The sequence below is a fragment of the Poromitra crassiceps genome (genome assembly GCF_964638095.1).
Source record: "Poromitra crassiceps genome assembly, chromosome: 25".
NCBI classification, from domain to species: Eukaryota; Metazoa; Chordata; class Actinopteri; order Beryciformes; family Melamphaidae; genus Poromitra; species Poromitra crassiceps.
The window spans coordinates 8,409,567-8,435,185 of NC_139649.1; the positions used below are offsets into that span (position 1 = coordinate 8,409,567).

The window sequence follows — 25,619 nt, forward strand, 5'->3', positions numbered from 1 at the left end:
CTAGTATCGTGACAATCCTACAGCCTATACAGTCTGCTAGAGTGAGTTGTGACATCACGAACTGTAGGCTTATAAAGGTTGAAAAAAACGGATATCTCAAAAAGTACAAAAGGTATCAAAAAGCTGAATAAGAGTAATAAAGTATTAAAAGTGATGACCTGAATGGGGCATGGTTTGAACTGTCCTCCCATAGAATTACATTGTTTAAAAAAAAGAGAGGGACAGGCACGTTTTGTTAGGATCATATATTTAGGTGATTTTCAAACCTTTTCCCTCATACAAACAATGCCTTATGACCTCTTTTCTCTCATTGAGAACAGAAGTTTGTATTGTATGTTAGTTACAAATGCAAATCTTGAGTGAAGTGCAAATGTATGAGATAACAGCCAGATAACACAGACAATAAACCACAGCCATGACCTACATATCAGGACAGGACTACAAGATAATAAACTAGGGATGCACGCACGCACCCATATGAAAATATTGGCCGATAACCGATATTAACATTGCTGTTATGGCCGATAACCGATATTTACCGATGTCAATATGATCTGTATAAAACCACATTTCTATGATAATCAAATGTTGCACATACTGAGAAAAACACATGTAAACACTGTGCATTCGAATATGTAAATGCATTTCTTTCTTCCCAAAACATTTGCAAAAGCTATTAACTATTAACTATACTATAAACTATTAACATTGTAACATCGGACTGATGTCGATATGTTAAAAAATGACTAACATCGGCCGATACCGATATGATTGCCGATATATCGTAAATCCCTATAATAAACCAATCAAATTTCAAAGATATCATATTATGTGGCAGCAGCGGTGAAGCCAGCACACAGTATAGCTGTAATGTACATACATACAGCATGTGCAAAAGAATGTCCCTGCTCTGGCTCGCCCTCAGGCTTTCTATAGGCATCATCAAATGGACCCACAGGACTCTGACGTCACTTCACATGCAAACTGCGCAAGTTCAGCCAGTGTTCCTAAGAATGAACAAAGGACATGAATAGTGATGTCACTGACTCAGGCACACACGCACACACACACACACACACACACACACACACACACACACACACACACACACACACACACACACACAAAGAGACCAACCTTTTCTGAGTCTTTTCCGGAGGCACACATCTTCTTGTGGTGATTAGTTGTTTCGACTCTTTGGTCCTCCCCTGGCTTGTCCATCTGAACTCTTCAGCATGCTGAAATGAGAGGGCCATTATGTGATCACTCATGCAGATAGCACACAGCAAGCACATGGCACAGGGGAAGAGAGGGGTGAGGGGAAGTGGAGTTTCAAACAGAAAGCACAGAGTGAAACATCCAGTGAAGAGGAAACAGTACTGCCGATATGTTCGGATACAGGAAGACCAAAACTTGGTCGAAAGTTAGGGATTTGCACTGAGAAATGTATAAGCAAGACGGAGGTTACAATAAAATTAATCTGGTTGGTTTTCAAGGTGCGCAAAACTCCACTTTTCTTGAAATCTCACCTACATACAGCTAGATAATATGCAGTTCATCTGAAGTCAGGTTTTACACAACTGGCGCCGGGAGCTTATGGGGGAACAGAGCCGGATAACATGGGAATAGAGTGAGCCTGCCACCTAGTGGTCACCATAAGAATCAAAGGGTTGACAATAATGTAGAGTGCAATAATTATGGTTTGGCCCAATGGTCATAGTAGTATTAGTCAAACAATCATTTTCTTTAAAGCAAACTCCCATTACCATACTGTTTCCAACCTTTTCTCCTCTTACGTTAAAGAGCATGGTGCAGGTTGGAGACCGCATTGCATTAATATGTCAGTGGGAGGGATATATAGCAATGAGATTGGTGGAGGGGGGAGGGTTAAATTACACATAGCTGCATTTATACTTGTTTTTGTAAACTGCAGGGGGCACTGTTCCTCAAATGGAACCTGTGATGTCTGCCCCATTTACACATTATCTTCCCATGTGTCCACTGTCAACGGGTGTGGGATAGACACTCTTTCGTCAGACAGGAGACTCGGAGAATGATACCAAGTTTGCATTTTTTCGGCGGTCGCTATGGCTACTACGCTAGTACGCTACGCTTCTCTGTATTCACAAACACCGGAAGAGACAGACATCTCGCGGCCGAGTCCGGAAGCAAACCGGAAGTGCCCAGGAAACTTGTCTATACATCCATGGGCCCCAGCAGAACATCCATCAACAAGTGATGTCACAGATGTTCAACGTCCATTTAGAATGCTAGCCTTTTCTGTAAAAAATCAATAAATCAATCAAAAATTTCGTGTTTTGGGGTATTTTCGTATGAATCATGAGCCCAAAATGTAAATTCATAAAAAAAATACCTCACACTCTTTAAGGAGGAAGGTGACAGGAACGTTAGGTTTGCTCTTGTAGAATAATAAAAGGAGGGTGTTGAACAAGACGCTTCATGGCCTTGTATATTTATCATAAAGCTCTCAGACTGTGTGTACAATGTTCTAAAGAAATAACAATGTTGAAATTGATAAGTTTGGACTTTTTTTTTTTTACAACTGAAATTACATGTTTGTAATTACGGAGAGAGTAATGTACCGAAAAAAGGTACTATTGGGGTACCCGTACCGAATTTCAGGTACCAGAACCAGTACCGATTTCAGTTCAAATGTGAATGGTACCCAATCCTATGTGTCAGCATACAATCATCATGGTAGGAAAATATGCGGAGTATAGTGCATCAAAAAGTCAACATTTTTGGTGTTTGTCTAGGTTGCAGAGGAAACCAGTTTTTCCGGTGGTTATAACTTATCGGAAATAGTTATTGATTAGGACCAGACCATGATCGTGTCTGTTGTTTTAAAAGATAACTAGCCTATCGGCCTATCTGCAAAGTGGGAAGCTTGAGAGTCAGCGTCACTCTTGAAACAGTGCAAACAGTATTACATAATCTATATTTACAATGTTTCAACAGAGCACCATGCTTTACATCAGAGATGAGCAACTGGCAGTCTGCAGGCCACATGTGGCCCCTGTCTTCCAGTGTGGCCCTGCCTCAACTCAATAAAAAAAAAAAAAAAAAAAATCTAATCTAATGCAGGGGTTAGGGGCAAAACACAGAAAGCATGTCATTTGGAGTTGACTTTGTTCACTGATTAATGAATTCACACTCTCACGGTCTTTTGTTTTCTTTAAGCCTTCAAATGTTTCCTTTGCTGTTTCCCATTCACATTATCAGGCCAAAGCAGATCCAAGGTCAAGGTCAACTTTAGTATCCCAGAGGGGCACTGCCGTAGGCAACAATCAACACACAAACGTACAAAAAAGAAAGAAAAAAACATACAATTACATCATGTTATTTAAAAGGCCAATGGCAGCAGGGACAAATAATTGTTGAATTTGTTTGACTGTCCTGCATCTTTGCAGAATATCTGCAACCAGATGGAAGATGATGAACTCACTGAACAGGGGGTGACTAGGGTCGGCAAGGGCCTTCTTTGTGGCTTTGCCTTTGTGCAATTAGGACAGGTCCTTTAGGTTTATACCTGCAATTTTATTCCACAGTAGGTAGGTGGAGGGTATGTGGGGTCACAGTCACACCAGGTCAGGCACATGGTAGGTAGGTGGAGAGTATGTGGGGTCACAGTCACACCAGGTCAGGCACATGGTAGGTAGGTGGAGGGTATGTGGGGTCACAGTCACACCAGGTCAGGCACATGGTAGGTAGGTGGAGGGTATGTGAGGTCACAGTCACACCAGGTCAGGCACATGGTAGGTAGGTGGAGGGTATGTGGGGTCACAGTCACACCAGGTCAGGCACATGGTAGGTAGGTGGAGAGTATGTGGGGTCACAGTCACACCAGGTCAGGCACATGGTAGGTAGGTGGAGGGTATGTGGGGTCACAGTCACACCAGGTCAGGCACATGGTAGGTAGGTGGAGGGTATGTGGGGTCACAGTCACACCAGGTCAGGCACATGGTAGGTAGGTGGAGGGTATGTGGGGTCACAGTCACACCAGGTCAGGCACATGGTAGGTAGGTGGAGGGTATGTGGGGTCACAGTCACACCAGGTCAGGCACATGGTAGGTAGGTGGAGAGTATGTGGGGTCACAGTCACACCAGGTCAGGCACATGGTAGGTAGGTGGAGGGTATGTGGGGTCACAGTCACACCAGGTCAGGCACATGGTAGGTAGGTGGAGGGTATGTGGGGTCACAGTCACACCAGGTCAGGCACATGGTAGGTAGGTGGAGGGTATGTGGGGTCACAGTCACACCAGGTCAGGCACATGGTAGGTTCACACCAGGTCAGCCACATGCACAGAATCAGATAAACCTCAGGCCTTGAGCCCCTGCCGTTTTGCCCTCCTATCCCCCTTTTTTCTCCCAAAAACACAGTGCAGATCCGTGTTTGAGGAGCTCTCGCAAACCCAGTTTTTATTAAGCTACAGCGGAGCTTCTGGTATTCAGAAACTGTATCCAGACGAATACATAGGTATATAGCTAGGGGTGTAACAATACGATATGTAGCCTATCACGATACGATGTAACATAGCCTATCACGATACAAGGTTGATGTCCGTCGCAACGGACAATTGGTGTTCCTAAATATTCCATAGATTCCAATACCGAGCCGTTGTAATCATGCCAGCCCAGAGCCTGTATTTTCTGTACTTCCGGATGTGTAATTACAGGTTTCCACCCATAGACACAGCAGAGATGGTGCCGTTTCCCAGCAGGGAAGTAGAAAACAACAAAGGCCATTTTCAATCAAAATAAAAAAAGACCAATGAAAAAACACTAATTGTCCGTTGCTACGGACAACAACCTTGTGTGTCAGGCAAGTACGCTTTTATTGTGATTGCTAAACGTGTAGCGGGCCATTTTTAGCGGAGTCTGCAACGCCATGTGGTGCTGCTTCGAGAAAGAATGAAGAAGGCTGAGTCTCGTGTCGAGGCTAGATTAAATACATACATTTTAATATCTCTTTAACAGTGTCACAAAAGTAGTCATATTTATTTAACAATTTGCTAAGTTCACTGGCGTGCCCTTTTATGAATTTGGGCCCCTGCCCCTTACATCCTCTGCACGTGCCTGCACCAGATATGAGAGTGATGCTAACTTCTTTACCCAAACATACTGAAGTAACTGGTGGGGATCCACCTATAATCACCTATGACTAAGCTATCAATCATTCACTCCCTATCAGGCTAACACGTTTTATTTCCCCAGATACCAGCAAAAATAAACACACCTGCACATAATCAAGTATGTAATGTCACAGTCATATTTACAACATGCTGTCACTGTCAAGCTCCACAGTCCAGTCCACAACATAACGTGTAACAAAAGAAAGGGGAGGCTTTTTGTCCTTGATGTTGTTTTGTTTGAGGACCGCAATGGAAATAAGCCAGTGGCTTTATTGTGTTTTTATCCTCGGTGATTGTTTGTATTCCCTGTATCATTGTTGACATTCACCAAATAAATCAATCAATCAATCAATCAAAATCCCTCCTTGGCTTCTTGCTTTCTTGACTCATACGAAGTCAGGGACAGGGGTTGCAAATTAGCCTCGGCTAGAAACCTGTATGCATGACATCTGTTTTGTAGGTCATATGAAATAATGTTCAATGCATTTGTCCCTGTTCAATAAACGAATAAATAAATAAATAAAATAAAATAGTGCAGCAACAACTAAACGTGTAACACTACACACAGTATCACAACACAGAATGATAGCAGTAAATCTCACAATGCTAGTTAGCAAACTTCACCCAGACAATGAAAACAAACTCATGGCGTCTCAGTATCTCCAGTCATCAACAGACTTCAACTTGCCTTGCACGTCGTTTGAGTCAAGGTCAACTAACACAGATAAAGTTCAGGTACAAATGAAGACAAATTAAGCCCCTAGTTTCAAATTCGTTTTTTTTGTCCGTTTGAGTTTGATATTGTTACTCACCCACAGGTTCTGTGTCCAATAAGAATTGTGGCCGGGTGTGACACTGACAGTGGCAGACTGAGAGATAACCTAAGTGAAACTGACAAACATTAACTTGGAGTTTATTTTCGAAGACATGCTGCGCGCGCACAGACACACACACACACACACACACACGCACACGCACACGCACACGCACACGCACACACACACACGCACACACGCACACACCGTCTCTCTGTGGGCACATGTGTGCACGTCAGTCACTCGGGGACACACGAACTTGATAGGCTACCACTCCCTCTGTAGCTGGCTGTATTTAGGGGCTGTCTGACGTAGCGTAGCTATCCAACTGTGCTACCTGGGTGATTCTCTGAATCGGGTGCCGAATCAAGTCCCCCATTACTTCAAAGATTTTCGATAATGGAAACCACAAAATGCATTTTAAAGCTGTCATAGAACCAGGTTAAGTTAAGTTATCCTTTATTATTTATCCCCATGGGGAAATTCATCCTCTGCATTTGACCCATCCTCTACTAGGAACCTTCCTAGAACTATAGGAGCAGTGTGGGAGGCTGCAGTGCAGCGCCCGGGGACCAACTCCAGTTCTTTTGCCATTGCCTTGGTCAGGGGCACTGACAGGATTATTAACCCTAACATTGGCTAACAATACATCCATGTCTTTGATGGTGTCTAGTACATGTCCTAATCAACTGGGGAAGTTTCATGGTGATATTTATTAATTAAAATGTTATACCCTATTCACCTGTAGTGTCTGTTTTGGTAGGCTCATATTTAGGTAATTTTCAAAACTTCCCATTTTCAAAAAATCTCTCATGTAGAACATATTGAGGACAGAATTCATTGAGCTTGGTTTTGCTGCAATTAGTGAGAGGTTGACCCAAATTTTGTGGGGAAAATGCCTGGACTAATGGAGACAGTCTGACCTGATCAGGCATATATGAACTTGGCTACAGTCAAGAAGTAGGCTGCCAAGTAGGCTAGACTGTCTTGTAGGCTGCTCAAGTGCAGTCTGTAGAGGTGACCTGTGGTGAGCCGCTCTGTTCACCACGTGTGCAACAGCACTGCACGACCTATAAAGAGACTAGGTAAACATTAACTCCATAGCTTTGGCCGTATGACACATAAATTATGTAGGCCTAATAGCATGCTTTATTGATCAACTTCCGAGTAATAAAACAAGACAATACTAATACCAAAGGCACTGCCAAATGTCCACCTGCCATAATCACCGTGATCATAATACATTAATTAACAAATTGAAGAATTAATTTGCAAAAGCCAATATCTCCATTTGCACCTGAAGGCTACTTTTATGGATTCTATTTCATTTTCACCCAAAATAGGGGTGACAATTTGAGCATCTTTATACCTTCACTTAGTGCACAATGGAAAGAATCACACCCTGTCATTCACAGGCCAGATGTTGCCCACGTGCAGGGAGCTGAAAAACAGTGCTGTGCTGCAATATGACTCTATAGGGTCTTTATTTCACAAGTTCCCTCTCATAACACCTTCTGCCTTGGATAATTGGAAAAGAGAAAGAGAAGATTATCTAAATGTTGATGTAGTAGCCTCTCACAAATGGTGCACACTGTGTGCCGAATATGTGGGGAAACTACTGGGTGTGGCAATTATGAAAACCTTTGAATGAAATTCAAACTCTTAGGGGACAAAATGAACAGAGCCAAAACATCAGGCCTGTGTGATAGAATAATAATGTTTTTCTAACATGACTCCATGAAACCAGTGTCCAATTCCATACAACAGGGCCGTGCATGGTGATTCAAGAGGGAGGTCAGATAAGCTTCATCAACAAGAAAATGCCTTTATACTCTGGAAAAACTCTGTAATCTTCCAATGAGACATGCAGACAATAGTTGTGTATCTATGATCATCATCACTACAGTAAGCCATAATAAAGGAATGCTACTACTTACCTCGGATAGTGTATTATATCAGGGGCATAATGTCATTGAAGAGCTGAAATGGTAAACCTAATTTCCCCCTACTTTAAAAAAGTTATGGAAAAGTGCCCTTCCAAATAATGCATGCTGTTCCATTGTTCAGCTACATTCCTTTTAGTCCCTGGTATGCATAAGGAACACCCCCTTTCCTCAATAGTACCGGGCAGCTTACACCCAGAAAATCTCTTCAGATCACAGAAACTGCAACACAGAGCAAACTATTCCAGCTTGTCGGGGGGGGGGGGGGGGGGGGGGGGGTTAGCAAAATGCTGTCATCCCGTATACGTGCAGTACTGCACACTCCTGTCCTGTCAAAAAGTCACCATTCTAAGAAGTCATGTTCTGTAACATGCTCCTGGTGGACCTATAGTGGACAGACTATAGCTTGTTATATAACAGCAGTGCAAGAGGTTATGAACTAATTTCCAGTAAAAAAAAAAAAACTCTCCTCGGGCAGCTTGTTTACTGATCAATGCCTGCTTTACTCTATCTTGGCTTCAAATTAATCATATCTTTATCAATACTGTATGGGAGCTATTTGATTCTGCACCGACATGTGAAATTGTGAATCCTGGCTATTTCTGACATGTGAGCCACACCACCTGACATAAACACATAGCACCTGACCTCTGACTAAAAACATGACATAGTGTCACTATGATAGCTGTAGTAGCACATGGCTGGGGAAGAGAGCAGCACAACGTGGTCTGCATCGTGAAACCTGGCATGAACAAACCTTTGGAATTGAAGCTGCCATGGGAAAAGAGATATGGCCCAATAATGAAGGCCAGCGTTGTCATTTGAGCACCCCCTTTGGGATGCCTTTTTTTCAGCCCTGGACTCTAGGAAACACTAGTATGTTCCCCCATTCTGTATAGAGAATACAGTGGGGAGGGAATCCACAGGCAGATTGTAACAAACCAGTTGGAATATTGTGGATGAGAGAAATAGGTTTATTGCCACATGCAGTATGTAACGAAATTCACATAACACCCGAAGGGCAAACACTGATGAAAGCTTTAGCTAAACATTCACGTTTATGGCTCATTTTGTAACTGTGGCCAGTGTCACAGATGGACATGCCGATTCATAACACCAGTCTGGCTCAAAATATCTCAGTTGATTGCCCAATGGGACATGACTTTTGAGAGATGGGCGGGGGGACGGTGGGGTTGAGGATACAGCCCTGATTAGATGCTGCCCAGGCAGCAACTCCCTAACCTGACACTGAATTTAATATAAATATAAATACATTTTTGCCTGTTCAAGATGGATTATTAATCATTTGGAATGGATTTAGGTTGGTAAAATGTTTTCTACTTCAGGCACAGGGGGCCTCATTCCTAAATATATATATATATATCAGAATCAGAATCAGAATCACTTTTATTGCCACAGTATGCAAGTTACATACGAGGAATTTGTCTTAGTGTCTGTATGCAGCGTAGCGGTCACATCAATATACAGAGATAAGAAGTAGGAAGATAACTAAAGACAATCACTGCAATCAAATCGAGTAAATATATACAATATGTACATGAGTACAAGTGTTCTGTGGATAATAAATATGAATTTACGTTGAATTTACATGAGATTTACAGACTGGGTTAAATATATATTATATAATATTTATATATATATATATATACATATATACCGGTATATATATATATATATCATGTAGAGTGATATTCGTAGTTAACGGTCTAATGTCTCACACTATCGCTTCCACTGTATGTGAGGTCCATGGGCCATTCAGCTCTGTGAAACTAGTAGCTATTAAAGTGACTCTGATACAGTTGGTTTCTGCCATTACAAAGTTCTTCCCTTTGTCCTAAGAACTGATATCAGTGTGACAGTGCTGGTGTCCTCACCTCACATGGCGGCCGCAGACAGCTGTTTGTTGTGCATTGACTGAGTACACACTACTGTAGTCGCTTTGACTGAGTACACACTAGTCAGCGAACCTTTGGATGGAAATTCAAACTCTTCTGGGACCAAATGAACAGCCACAACATCAGACCTATCTGATAGAGCCAATAGTTTCTAACATGATTCCATGAGCCCAGTTTTGACTTTCATTCGTTAAGATTGATCAACAATAAAATGCCTTCAACTACTAGTAGTTCTATTGCAGTGACTCTGATGCAGTCTCTCTGCTCTTACAAAGTTCTTCTCTTTAATTGTCCTAAGCCAGGACTGATATCAGACTCTCACAGCTGGTCTGGTGTCCTCCTCACCTCACTGTGAATTCATATTCATAGCAAAATGCATAAAGTTTGTGATCCTCCCACATGCTGCTATGTCTTGCTGGTGAAACACCTCGCTGTCAGGTGAAAAGTAATGGCTGGTGACTGCACATGTAACAGAGGAAGCATGTGCTAGTCTACGGCTCAACCCCAGATCTACAGAGGGGGTGGAGCAATGACCGACCGGGACAGCAGGGGAAAGTGGTCAAGTAGGCTACAATTGGAGGAGAAAATGGGAGAAAAATATGACTAATGTCTTCTTTAAAAATCAGTTTGAGAAGGAAAACTCACCAGCTGCTGTCTCTCAGGACCCTCGCTGTTCAGACTTCTCTTGCAGACTGCCCACCAAAATAACTGCAGGCATATGACTGATTCATCGTTATCACATGAGGACGAGCTGGCTAACTCAATTTTGTGAGGCTGGACACATGAACCAAAATTGTTTGGGGCTGTGGTGTGGAATGTTACTGAAGGACACCACCATCTCTTCAGCTGAGAGAAGCTACTTTGCTGCACTCTTCCATTTGCCTGGTTTGGTTTCTACTTTAAGGGTAATATTATAATGTAGATTTTAAAGTAGTGAAGTGTTAGTGCCCATTTAACATTATTAGTGTGATCTCAGATTATTTTTTAAAGCAACAGAGATGCCTTGTACACTCTTACCTATACCCTGATTCTGAAGTCGGCTCCTGTTTATAGCAGAAACTGACTGTACTCCCACAATATTGACCTCCGACCTAAACCGTACCTTACAGGGGGACAAACATGAGCTTTTGAAATCGTCATTAGCACATCATTTGGATCATACTTTTTGTCTCAACTTTTATTATCCCGCGCTCATACAGTATGAATAGTAATAAAATAAAGTTTCCCTTTTTTAACACCAACTAAAAACCGGAAAAACAAAACCATGATCCGTTTTTTTCTTTTCATTTTCCCGTTTCAGAGAGAGAAAAACCAATTGACGTGGCCCGTTCAGAATAGCTGCTGGACAATTTGCACAACAGCATGCATTGGACAAGCAGAAAGAGTGCAAACATACATGAATGGGAAAATGCATAAAAAGTTCTTTATTATCATTATTAATATTATGAATCATTACCACCTGTGGGAAGGCGATGCATCAAAACAAGTAATAAAAAGTGAGACAAGAATAGTGGGCCAAACAAAAACACGGCAACAACACTGGCGCTTGATTGAATACACAGCATTTGGATTGTATAGAGATATTATTTTTGTTTTTTTTCCGTTACCCATTATTGCTCCCCAGTCCACCCGGAAGTATTCTGGATGACAAAAGACAGAAGTATGGCGCCGAAGACAAAGTATTACAGTATTACACCCACCCCCTTGAAACATCACATCCGCCCGTGCAGAAAACAGAAGTTGACAGGAAAGTGCAGTTAGGACCAATTTGCGTGTGACACTTCAGGAATGTAACCAAAAAGTTTCATTATTTTCAAACAAGCTGATAAAATCACTTTTGGTTCACCCATTGAGTTAGGATGTATGGAGCCCAAACAGTCACACAAGCGTAAAGCGTTTCAGTTTGAACTGACAGAAGGCTATTACCTATGGAATGTTGAGCTTGCAAGTATTGTTCTGCTTCCATAAAAGCCCATAAAGATGAGAAAGCACTTTCTTTACATGGTACTTTTCATTTCTCTTTGTTCCTGTGTAAGTCGAGGTTGTTAGCATCAAAATAAACACGTCTTTGATATCTTTCTTGATAGGAGCGTTTCCCTGCCATTATGACCATTTACAATTCAGGGGTTCCCCACAGCAGAGACCATCTTTAGATACTGAAAATATAGTATAAGAAAGAAGAGAGCGAGTTCTACAGTAGTCCTTGTCCCTATGGATGTGTGTGTGTGTCTGCCGCTCAGTATTTAACAGTCCACTGCTTGACACTGGCATCGTGGGAGGCGGTGACTAAGGTGTGCTCGTCTATCCAGGCCAGAGCGCTGACGTGGTGCAACCTGTGGGTATCTGCAGGCAAAGAGTGAAACACACACTGCTCACGAGACGTCTTACAAGGAGGCAAAGCATCCACCATGAGCTGACTGAGTACACCTTAAAGCCCCTGGAAACCAACAAGCGCAGACCCTTTAGAGTAGACCACAGCGCCCCGCGCCCCCAAACACCACCCATGTAACCCCCGAGCCACTAATCCTACCCACGCCTCGAATGCTGACTCTCTCGCACCTTCCTATCCCTATGGCCCCTATGTTCACTCGCCCGACCCAAACGCCACCCATATCTCCCTAGTGACTAACCCTACCCACGCCTCAAATTCTTGCTCTCTACCACCTCCCTATCCGTAGCTACGCCCATTTTCCCCACTAAACCCACTAAATGACTGACTGACCTGACCTTTCCATCTTATGACCCCCGCAGGACGGCTGGTCCAGTAACAATTTTGAGTTTGTCACTCCACAGAAAAAATTGTTATTTAACCACCAAGCCAAATTTGAATAATTAAAAATGTCGCCAAGTATATCAAATTAGATTGCAAAAATCATGAAAAACTAAGCAGTATTATCTCCTCTGAAACTGTGGGGGCATATCTGTGTCTGCTCAAGTGTCCCCGGTGCCCCTTAAACTTATTTGTAATACTTTTTGATGCTTACTATTATGTACATAAGACCCTAAATTACACAGATAGAAGGTTATTGTGGATTTGGGTTTCCATGGGCTTTAAAACCTGTTGATTTTTTTGCATTTCTGGATACTATTAAAAAGGGAATCATGTACATAGCTCACACTGAGGAAACTCCAAGTACATTTGTGTATATGTGCAGACAGAGTACGAGTGGATTGTGCACTTATATGACCTACCTGGGATCTTAATCCTCTTCTCTGAATCACTGACTGTCCAGATGTACACCAACATGTCCATCCCACCAGTGGCAAAGTGCTCGTTATCAGGTGCCCAGGCCACGGTCACTATTTTCGCATGGTGCCCGTAGAACTGATTTTTGACCTGGGGGAGGAGAACATTTCATGAGGAATAAAAGACAAGAAGAGGTTTACTGTATTTTACAACAAAGGAACTTCCATTTCCTAAGGCTGGCTCCACACGGCATGTTAAAGAATGCTTCCCCCCGCAAACAAGACTTATGGGAGAGAAGAGTGTTTACCGAGTAGCTGTCTGCCACAGTGAAGACTGTGACGACCTTCTTCTCGTCTGTGACGGCGAGATAGGCTCCATCGTTGGAATAGGCCATGTCTGTGACCGGCCCGCTAACCTCCAGAGCATCACCCTCTTCCTTTAGAGTGTTGCTCTGAACAGAGTAAAGATGGATCTTCCCATCCTGAGGAGGAGGAAAGGCAAGGGATGAAACACGGAACCAAATTACAACTGGTCCTGCAATGGCTGAATAGGGTAATTATTTTTTTATAACTACCACCATGGCACTTCCCCAGTTAATTAATGACAATTAAGACAATATTTATTTGTATAACAAGTTTTTTGAAATGTATGTTTAAATATGCAAATGAGGCATTATCTAAGCTAGGTTTCAAAATTCTTGTTTCGCTTTGACATTAGTGCCAAAGGTTGCTACAGAGGGAATTTTAGATCTTGTTTTATCACTCTATAAATCAGAAGATACTGTCAACAGTCATTTAAAAAAAATGCCATGTTTTTAGGAACAAAAGGTTATTTAAGTCTTATTGAAGTGGAGATTTTTGGGCCAGAGGATGAGAAAGTGAAAATGGCCGTTTCAACCTTTTTCACCTGGGGTGTCTCGCCTTAACTGGATGATAAAACTCAGATAAAAGATATTTCCCCCCCTGGACTGTGGGAAGTATTTCCTGAGACAGAGCTAAGCTGACTGCAGCTGATGTTTGGCGAGTGAATCTGGTCTAATGTCCACTTACTGCTCCCCCCACAGCGGCCGTGCTGCCCCCGGGGTGGATAGCCCCAGCCTCGGGCTCATAGCCCAGTTTGTCCAATGTGAACACCTTCCTCTTGTCCTTCATCAACACGACCTGGGTGAAACAGGAGACAAGAAATGGTGTCAACTGAAATATCCACATAACATGTGCCAGGACCACAAGACAACCCGACATTTCTGCCAAATGAAATAAAGTAAAAAATGGATCATGACATCACAAATGCTACAATGTGTCAAAGGGAAGGCTGAACGAAGCAATTAGCTCAGCTGACGGATCGTTACCTGGTCAATGCACACAGCCAGTGTCAGCCCCCCCGATGCTACTGACACACATTTAGGCTGCACATCCATCTTCACCACGTCAGACGCACTGCAAAAGCAGCAGTTAAGAGTTAGTTCTGTGATAAATCAGCATTGTATCAAGATAGAGGTGGACCAATTATGGGATTTTAGAAAGTAACTCCAGGCGAAACCTTTTTGTGTGAAACAATGCCGATCATATTGGCAACATTTTAGCCCCAAATGCTCCAATGGCCTTCATTTCACTAAACCATCTCAGATCGCCCTCCAGTGGTTAAAATGTGCAGTTGGTGTTCAGTGGGAGATGGCAGCAGTGTTCACGGACAATTAATTATTTTCCACATGACAGAACATAATCATAATGTGTGTGGGGGGGGGGGGGGCTCCTTTTCCTTTTTTGTTGTTGCCTTGCTTCTGGTTACTTTTGGGTTTTATGGTTGGATTTCTTTCTTTTGGTTGTATGTTAATTACTTAATGTCCAGTATGTATTTATGTCGTTGTTGGACTGTTTTCATTTGAATAGAAATGTGTTTGGGGAAAAAAAAAGGCATAACCAGCACATCCACCCCATTACACAGTTGTCATAACAAAGCTCTAATTCTAAGCCTGAATCTGCTAATCCGATGAATAGGGCGACCTCCATTATTTCAATTTCAATTACAATTTCATACCACCATCATAACACGTCCCCCCCCCCCCCCCCCCAATCTATCTCAGAGCTTTCCCCCGAAGTAGCGTGCAATGGCCCCACCTGTACTCCTTCTTGTTGAGGTTGATGTAGCGCACGGTGTCGTCCATGCTGCAGGTCACCAGCTGCTCGGCTTCGTCCACCACCATCTTGCTCACCTGGTTGCTGTGGCCCTTCCCCAAGAAGTCGTTGCTCTCCCCGGTTTCTGCATCCCAGTAAGGTGAAGGGACGGTTAAGGAGTCATTCCATTATAGAGACGGACTGAGGATGAGGAAACACAAATAAACCGTTTCCGCGAAGAATTCTGAAGAGCAGATTACAAGAAAACGAAAGCATCACATGAAGGGATATTATATTACTTGTGTATAATATTATGTAATGTTAACATATTTGGCAGACTACAGACTACAAAACAACTACAGAGTGTCAATTCCGCTAAAGTGCCTCTAAATGAAAAGGGTAATCTGCATATAAAAAGGGGCGCTTGCTCTTCTGTGCCAGTCAGTGACCCAGGGTTAGTCGTGGCACCCAGGGTTAGTCGTGGCACCCAGGGTTAGTCGTGGCACCCAGGGTTAGTCGTGGCACCCAGGGTTATTCGTGGCACCCATGGTTAGTCGTGGCACCCAGGGTTAGTCGTGGCACCCAGGGTTAGTCATGGCACCCAGGGTTAGTCATGGCACCCAGGGTTAGTCATGGCACCCAGGGTTAGTCATGGCACCCAGGGTTAGTCATGGCACCCAGGATTATTCATGGGATGACTTCAGCAGTGAAAGGATATTGATGTGTCCGTCGTGGCTCCCTGAATAGATGTTGGTTCGCACTTCACTTTTGTGAACCGTCAGACACTGGATGGATTTGCTGTGACCCTGTAGGACGAAGAATGACACGTTTTCAAACAGGACTAGCCGGCAAACAACAACAACCTATTGTCATTTTTGGAGAATGCCAAAATGTGACCGATCGCAGCCCTCTACCCACCCCCAACCCCCTTCACTTGGGAGATTTGGCAGCATAACAGTTCCTGTCAAAAATGCCACACAGTCCAGCAATATTTTTGGAAGCTACTGAGAGAGGCACTTGTGCAACAACGACAGCCATATCCTGTCCAATTTCCTTCTCCCTGTGACAAATAATGCATCGCAATTTCACATCAGATCAACTGGTAGCCGGGTCAGACTTATATAAACTGCATTTTGAGGGACAGGAGGTTATTTCTGAATAGCAGAGCACTGATTCAGATGTTGCTATGGTTGCAGTTCTGCTAGTACTTTTGTTTGGCAGAAGCTTGCCAGTAATTTTTGCTAATTATAAAATAATTTTAAAATCAATGCAGTTATCAAATGTTTAATGCCTTTGGTAGGTAGCCATGTAACAAGCGGGATAATGTCATTATTGCCAATTAAGTCCTTTCACGGCTGGCTGTACATTTTCCCTTACTTAAATATCAGCAGGTTTCCTTGAAACTCAAGTCAACTGCAATCCAATCTGGGAACCCAGAGTCTATCAGTTTGACGACTAATGAGACTCTGGGACAGACAGCAGATATTTCAGGGTTTCGCTGTATAGTGGACGTCCGCGCCAAGACTTCCATTTCCGTGCTGCCCGGTTATTGTTTACAGTCCAATTGACGTGAGGATGGAGCTGATTGATTGTAGGTGTTTTAGGTTTAGATGACATTTCGGCTAATAATAACAATAATAATAATAATAATGATAATAATAAAAAATAGCTGTATATGAGACGTCGGACTGTAAACAATGAAGGAATGGGCGGGACGTCCGCTCTAGAGCAGAAACGCAGAAATATCGACCGTCTGTCCCAGAGTCTTATTATTAGTCAGACTGATAAGACTCTGGCTTCCCAGATTGATCGAATACAAGGCTTTATGAGTAAAAAGGAGCTATAATCACAATATCCAGGAATAGTTTCCTCAAACCCCTAACAGCTGACCTTGAGGGTGCGTAGGGGCCGGTCGGGGTTGTTCACGTCCAGGTAGTTGATGTATCCTGACAGGGAGACGCTGAGGAGGTGGTCGTTCTGCCACAGGCAGCCCAGCTGCTGGTCCATGACATCAGCACCCAGGTTGAAGGTGGTGACGGCCGTACCCGCGCCCACGTCCCACAGCTTCACCGTCTTGTCCCCTGAGGCGGACATCAGGCGGGAGCTGTCTGCGCTCCAGCTGACCTGCAGGATGCAGGGAGGAATGTGAACGTTGGTTGCAAGTTTAGTGTGTATAAGCCATGGTATCGTAAGATTGAGATGTGTCACTCAAACAACAGAAAGACCAATGCTATGGGAAATCATTGCATCGTGTTTGGATCTTAGGTGGATGGAACCTAGGTGTAAACACAATCTGTACAACGTGCTTAAGATAGTACATAAGATAGCAGCGGTTCATCAGATGAGGATGGGAGAGGCTGTCACATGTCCAGCCGCTTTAACACATCAGGCATTCACAACATGAACGAGATGGCAACGTTGACATGAACCAAAGAGTCTATATTTCAGAAGATTAATAACTGTAGTTAATAAAACTGGGCAGAATTTGCAGATTTTAACCTTCACACGTGCAGGGAATCTATGACAGCCATAACTCGCCTCGTTCAATAAATGTTGTACACAGGCTCCGGTTTGCGACCCCCCCCCCCCCCGTTTGACCATTTCACTGGAAATGGGAGATTATTGAGCTGTTTATTGAACTACAGGACAGGTACAGTAATAGGATCTCTGGCGATCTTACACCTGCCATGTCAACACCACCTACAGATTTGCAGTCACCTCTAATTACTCACACACAGGTTTTGCTCTGGAGGACAGAGATCTGATCTCAATGAGCATAACAAGAACACATTAAAAATACCAGGTGTAAACGCAAAGGCAAGATCTGATCATTTATTATCGGGATAATGTTTCCGCCTAGTTGGCAGCTGGCTGCCCTAAATCTGGCTCTGTCTGAAGCTAACTTACGCTCTATTTACACCTGGTTTTTAAATGTGACCTGGATCTGGATAAGTTATCTGGATGTTATCTGGATAAGGGAAAATGCATGCGCAACACAAGGTATAAATGCAGGATGTGTATAGAACTTCCTGACCAAATCTGGAGGTAGTCTGGCTCACATTGTGTTCAGATATTTTACACCTGGTTTTCAAATGCAACCATTATCCAGACAACTTATCCAGATACAGGTTGCATTTAAAAAACAGGTGTAAATGGGGTGTAACTGACTCACAACCCAGAGGACAAATGACGTCATCAGTGGCTGGCAGCCAGATGACATCATCAGTGATGTCATCAGTAACACACATGCTGCCTTGCATAATAGTGAACTTGTGCTTGTTTTTTTTTTTACATGGAATAAAGCTCTCTACATGCATTGACTTACAGCATAGACTCCTCCATCGTGGGCCTTCTCTCCACCCAGGGAGCCTATCTTGTCACCAGTCTTTCCATCATAGAGGAAGATCTGTGGAAACGACAGTAGTTAGGAAGATGTGGATGATGCTTGTACAACTACAACTGTTTATGAACAAATAATGGAATACTACTACGGCCTGAGGGATGTACCAATCAACCAGCCAGCAATTACAATTGTCTGGTCACAGTTCCAGCTGTGCAATCACAATATGGGTTTACATTAGTTATTTGTGTTCATGTGTCATTGGACAGTAATTGAATATGGGCTTTATTATTTTTTACAATGGAGAATGCCCCCCCCCCCCTTCTTTAAGTTGCCTTTCCAGTTTTAATTATCCAACTACCAGGAGCAGAGGGAGACTTGGTCATTTCATTTTGCTCCTTCATGACAGCACGATTTGAAAGTGAAGTTTACAAATTAACACAATAATCAGTCAAACTGTTGATGAACATTTACAGTTTTGTATTGGACAGAAAATATAGCCTATGCTGCCAGATTTCCATCATCAGTCATCAAGCACAGCGGTAACGTGCATTAAAATGTGGATACAAAAGGTTTATTTAATCGTGGTTAGACCAGCAATGACATGGAGCTCCAATAACTATTTCTTTAACACCGAGCTATATATCGAAATCTTCCTGGCTATGCTCGCTGTACAGGATGTGCCACTGTCATGCACCATTATGTAATAAAGAGTCTGATTGGTGCATTCCTAAGACCAAGCTCACGGGCTTCCAGGAGAACCTAGACTGGTACCAGCTGAGGGTGACCCTGTCAAACAGGATATATCAGTCATAGTGCAAGTCCTCCTTGGTTCTGGTTCTGAGCTCATGGCCTTGAACTTTATACTCACTTGCCCATCAGCGCCGGCTGTAGCAAACTGGTTTCCATCTGGAGAGAAACGCACGCAGTTGACAAATCGGCTGTGGCCCTTTAGGAGTCAACAGGGAGACAGAGCGGGATGGGATGGGGGGGGTTAATCAAAAAGAAACATATGTGCACACCTCAAGCCAACTTAAAAACAATCTATGTTCATTGTCATATGACCAACCTTAGCCCAGCCTATTTGTGGGCTGACATTATCTTCTCCCACCATAGTTAAATTACCTTAGCTTTGAAGGTATAAAAAAATGGCTGTTGGGAACCCAGTCTACTGTAGGTCTGTCTCTTGGGTCTGTCTGCATCATTAGACTCACTGCCTGTCTGCTGTCTGTAGGGTTCATGCTTAGTGCAGCTGTCTGTGTGTCACATCTCTTTCAGACACCTGTTGCATGCAGTGATTTTACCTGGCAGGGTTATGTGAACGCTGGCCTAGCTTTTGTGAACATCGGCGCTGGCCAAAATCCATCTTTCTGCCTCATCAGGTTTCTCTTTGTCTTATTTGTTTTCTTCTCTCATTGTCCATGTTAGGGTTTTGCCCTGGTACCCATTTTCATCCCGCTTTGAAATGACCCGCCCAATTTTTCTTCCATTATTTTCCCGTATAAAAGGTTTCCTGAGGAGTTTCACCTTATATTCACTGAGGGCCTAACGCTCGAGTCTAGTCTTGCATCTAGTTGCAGGTGTTGTTTTTCCATGTATGTGGGGACAGCTATTTTATCTGCCACATCGGAGATTAGGAGTGGTTTGTCAGGTCTAATCAGATGTAATGCAATCATTGAATGGGTTGTTGTGGAAGAAAGATGAATATATTCAATCGTCCTCAAAAACAAAAACCAGAAACCAGAAATTCAAAATTCTTCCATGTTCAAGGTTGTAAGGTCTTTATGCTTGCTCTTAAGGCTTAAGTGTAGTAACAAAAAAACTCAGGAGATTGAGATGCATAATTCATTGAGGTTGTTAAGAAAGTTGCAATCAAACATTTCCCGGGAGAGCAGATTGTTCAAAAACAGCTTTGTTCCAAGGTTTCAGGCAAAAATAAATACATGTAATCCCCATTGGAACAATTAAGTCTAATTTGACAACAGCACATCGGCCGCTCACTCCAGTGTGAGTCAAGGTGCAGCCAAACCAATGCGGTCAAACTCATGAGCCAAATAAGGCGTCATCATCACCATGATTTGAACTAGGTTTGAGAAGCAGGAGTTTACAGCTTAGCTTTGTAAAATGTGCGCAATTTTGAGGAAGCTCCCCTCAGCAGCACATACAAGCTGATTTACACCATAACCATACACCAAAAAAATGTTGCATTATGCTATGAACCACAATGTAGGCCTAGTCTTTTCCTAAACTGTTTGGCATAGGCTATTCTAATGTATGCCATTTATATAATCACCTATGTAATTGTTATAGCCTAGGTCTATACTAGAACGTGTTTGGACAAGGACCAAAGCATGCACACACACACAGTGAACTATAGCCTCCTGCTGCATTGCAAAACCAAGTCTGGACACGCTGTGTATTCTTAAAAAATTACACACAGTAAGTAAGTGCTGCAGGTTTTGCAGGTCAGACCCGTGCGTGCGTCCGTGTGCATGTGTGTGCATGTGTGGGAGGGGTCTAGGCTAAATCTCGTACACACACACATCGCGTGCTCATACACACAGTCCCTTATAGACGGTTTTAACTTGACAACAAAAACATTCTAAATTGAACCCCCGCTCACTTCCTGTTGCAGTGTTTGCTATGGACATAAAAGAAGAAAAAACATTCAAGTGCAGGACTGACCATTCCGTGAAAACCGTCTATACAGCTGAGCAGCGAAAACAAAAGTAACGATGTCGAGTGAATATTTCTGCAATTTGCCGAATGCTGAGAAAAAAGGAAGTGCTGTGGGGTTGCGCTCTGGTGAAAACCGTCTATAGAAGCGGCTGCAGAGCATTTTGAGGGTTTTTGAGTCAAAGGCATAAATTTAGGTTTAGTGCTAAAAAAAAAATTGTTTGAAGACGGAAGGGCTACTTTGAGGAATCTGGCTCACACACGAGAATTCATGGGGGATGTGAATTATGTAATCTGGAAACAGCCAAACAAGGCTACACTGTCAAAAGACCAGCAGAGTGTAATACTTGAGAAATGACCCAGAGGCACTAAAAACTAAACAGCAGGGCCGAAACACTTCCCCCACAAGCTTCTAAATTTGCAGGCGGTCTACATTATTTTAAACCACAAGCTGAAGAGAACAGTTACTCTTTGATTGGTCTGCTGGGTTTACTCCAATATTACACAACAGCGCCTTAGTTCTAGGTACTTTGTTTGAACACAAACACCACTTTCCAAAAGCGGTTTAAACACCTTAGAAAATCACCAAGTATGAATCTGTGGAACTCACTTCCAATGTGAATTTGAACTTGAAGGGAGGCCCTTCGAAGAAGGTGGCAGAGTTGTCGTCACTGCCGGTGATGAGGCGGTAAGGGCGTGTCTGTTTGAGGTCCACGCTGTTGATGACTTTGCTGGGGCCGGTTATTTCTCCCACTGAGGAGCCAGTGTCCCATAAGAACACTGCCCCAAACCTGACCAGACAAAACATGTCAATGTTAATGCTTACAGTCAACACAGTGAGAGAATACTTCTGCAGAGGATTTGAAAATTTAGTACAATGTCATTCATGGACAATACAATGTCCAATTCCCTCCCTGATTTCAAGTGTGTTTACTTTTATGTCGATACACATTGGGTGAAGCAGGTGGTTAGCTGGAGGACTTCTGATACCGTAACTGACCAATGCTGACTCATGCATCTTTCAAAAAACCACACAGCACTTTGTTCATATTGTATATAAAGAAAATATGGACAATTAGCCGTTTATTACTGTGATATAACGACACTCAAAACATCACCCGAGTGTGAAAAATACATAATATATAAATAATATATATATATACATAATATATAAATAATGTATATATATATACATAATATATAAAAGCAGAGCTTGGACCAGATTTGCATTAATCAGTATGACTGCTTGCAGTGGGAGGAGCCTCTCCTGAGACTTGGGCTCCATCCGAATAGTCACTCCTCCTAACTCCTTCTCCTACCTTTTCCTTGACCTCGCCAGAAGTAAAACACGCAGTGTTTATCCCCTCCCCACGTAGGCTACATTAAGCTCCTCCTACTTGCTAACAAATTAATGTTTCGGTCACCAGTGGCGTATTGACCCCAGATAAGCTTAATAATGTAGCCTACGTGGGGCAACAAAAAAACACTGCATGTTTTACTTCCGGTGAGGTCAAGGAAAAGGTAGGAAAAGGAGTTGAGGAGTGACTATTCGGATTCAGCCTTGGAGCGATGGCAGTGTGAGACTCATGAGAAGCTGACCGTTTCAGTTCCTTAAATAGCCGGTAAAACATCTAGTTTCAGCTAGTATGAGAACCCTTGAGACTCACTTCTCTCGTCCCTCCCCCACCACAGCAATCCTCTTGCTATCCTCCGTCCAGGCAATGTCCTTGATCTTGCCTCCGAAAGGCTGGTACTCATATTTGAGCAGGTGCTCCTTCTGGGTGGTGTCCCAGATACGGATCTTTCCTGAGATATCTGAAGGGATTTAAAAACCATTTGTTTAGTACGGCGTTAGCACTATCCTGAAAACAGCATGCATTTGTAGTGCATCAGTAGCTAGTTTACCTCCAGAGGCAATGTAGAATCCACTGGGAGCATACTTGGCAACAGTGACTTGATGGGGATGCTCCGTGTAAATGTCTGCTATAGCCGGGTTCTGTCAGAAATACGAGACAAGACACATCACTAGTTCTGTCTGACAATATGGCACAAAGAAAATTGACCACTAAAATCAAGTTATTCAGCATTGTATTTTAACTGAAGTATTTCATAAATCAAAATTACATCAATGTTCCTGATGATAACACTCTTCCCGTTGGTATAGAGGAAGTTGTTGCCTTTGGGATCCCCGCCAAGCACTTTGGCAACTCCCCTCTCCATCTGCGGGAGACTGGCGAATACATGTTCTAAAAAGGTAGATATGACAGGAAGGGTGTCATGCAGAGATACATCACTGTCAAGCACAATAATGTAATGTACATTGAATTAAAACACTTCAATCTAAAATTCATTGTCCATTGTGTAATGTAGATGTTTGTTTGAGGCCAAAATGAAAAACATCTAGCATCTAACATCTAACGCATGCCAAATCACAACTTGCACTCATTTACCAGTATACAAACTCAGAGCAATCTAGCTAGTACTTCATCTTTAATTAGCCTTTCTGAGGACTTTTTTTTTACTGAGGATTTGCTACATGTCGATGTGCTGACTGCTGGGCCTAACTCATCTCAATGAGCTCACCATTCTGACCAGACTGCCTAGTGTCTGTTCTTACCATGGTTCTTACTGGCGAAGTTCAAATTCCCAAACCACAGTACAAAATAGTTATCATAGCAGTATAAACAGGAAATGCTTTTTTCTTCAAAAGAAAACAAAATACTGCACTTCTTACCATAGACTGTATAAAATATGATATACAATGGTTATTATACAGATGGAATTCACTTTGGCTGTCAAATCACGTACTATTTCTTATCTAATACTAGCGTAGCTCGGTTCACCAACTCAATTTCAATACCTTCAATCACTGTTAGCACCGCCTTGATAAAGGGTTACTGTGTATTCTAGCTGCCTGCCACACTGATGCTTGTCAGCGAAAATCACTGTCTGGGCAGTGGGCATGCCATAAAGGTTTTGTATACAAAGCAGTTTCCTCCCAAGAGTAATGATAGCTCGACTGGCTACGCTAACCAATGTAACGTTAGTCAAAAACGGTACAGTTTGTACCAGATTGCATTTTCCAGCCTTAGAATTGTCCACAACCACACTTGACAGATTGGACTGCACAGCATTTTTGACGTGTTACATTGTTGCCACTGTCTGCATTGTTCTTCCCCTTTGAAATGTCAAAATCATGTATGGGCGAGGTTTTGGGTTAGCAAAGCTGGTTCACTGCTAACGTTAACTGGCTAGCTAGCGCGATCTGCTCCGTAATATTGCCCCCAAATAAGTTGAATTGCATATTCTCGCAACAATTAGCATCACAAATGAATAGACTTACTTGGTTCGTATGACATGTTTCCTGTTGTTTACGTGCTTACTCCTCCAAATGAATGAAACAAGTGTATTCCTCCCCGGCTGTGGACTCCTGATCACAAACACGGAAGCGAGTGGAGCGTTCGCTTTGCCTGGCTTTGCCCATATATAGTCAACTCAGCTGCTACGCGGCGGCTGTCACAGCCACTAGCCCTGCGCTACTTGCCCATTGAGGAAATGACGCTAGCAGCATGAATAGCCAAATTAAATGCCCAACAAGGCAAATGAGGCCCGTTCAGTGGTGTAGTGGTGGTGCCTGCAGGAGTGGGGATATTTACACTAGCAACAATCACTAGCAGACAGTCCATTTCTAGGGTGGAGACTTCTTCTTCTTCTTGGTGTTTTATGGCAGTTGGCATCCTTAATGACTCTGGAGAAACTAACTAGACATGTATGACATCACTGTTTTTTTTTATACATTTTATTAAACACCATATCATACAAAAAACAGATAAAACACACAAAGACACACAAAGACAACATCTACAATACAAGGCTCAGCTGAGCCGCCTTGTCATATTGAAGCAATATGACTAAGTACTGTTGACATCACTTATATTGCTCGAGTGACATCACAATTGCTCTAGTCTAGTGACATCACTGGTGGTAGAACCAGACGATGGCTTCCACCCCTGGCCTGAAATCTCTATTAACAGAGGACCCCTTCACGAAGGTGAAGGCACGTTGCTCAGGAGGGATGAGGAGCAGAGGAACATGAGACGAGGCACAACAGCCAAGATTGAGGAGGCGTGAGAAACACCGGAAACTTGAAAGAAGAAGAACCAGGTCTAGAATGACACCATCCAACTGAGGCAGCAATGTGCCGCAAGGCCTTTTCCACACATCAACTGCCAATCACAGTGTGGGCGGAGCCTCTTACCATCATGTATGTATGAGTAGTAGGCCTAATCCAGGATAACGGCATCATTCTGAGTTTCCGAGCAGGTGGGGTTGGATCTTTTGGGGGATTATCTATCCTATACATCACTGACACCCCCCCCTCTCTCATCTCAAGAGGAGCGTCGTCATATCATGGAGCCATACGCCACACTTAAACTGGTTATTTGTTCAATAAAGCTTGTTAAAACTTCCTACG

The 25,619-nt window shown here is 43.0% G+C and overlaps 1 protein-coding gene across 1 annotated transcript; it reads right to left on the reverse strand.

Annotated features, from left to right (window-relative positions):
- Positions 1-11,231: 11,231 nt before the first annotated feature.
- Positions 11,232-24,620, reverse strand: wdr1 (WD repeat domain 1). The gene is made up of 15 exons (XM_083661129.1): positions 24,489-24,620; positions 23,270-23,391; positions 23,051-23,141; positions 22,813-22,960; positions 21,756-21,936; positions 19,341-19,418; positions 18,455-18,535; positions 17,020-17,253; positions 15,848-15,935; positions 15,133-15,289; positions 14,364-14,451; positions 14,065-14,175; positions 13,323-13,496; positions 13,021-13,165; positions 11,232-12,171 (listed from the first exon to the last, which is right to left on the reverse strand). The coding sequence occupies exons 1-15, from the start codon at positions 24,502-24,504 to the stop codon at positions 12,065-12,067; spliced, it is 1,821 nt and encodes a 606-aa protein (XP_083517255.1). The 5' UTR covers positions 24,505-24,620; the 3' UTR covers positions 11,232-12,064.
- Between the last annotated feature and the right edge of the window lie 999 nt (positions 24,621-25,619).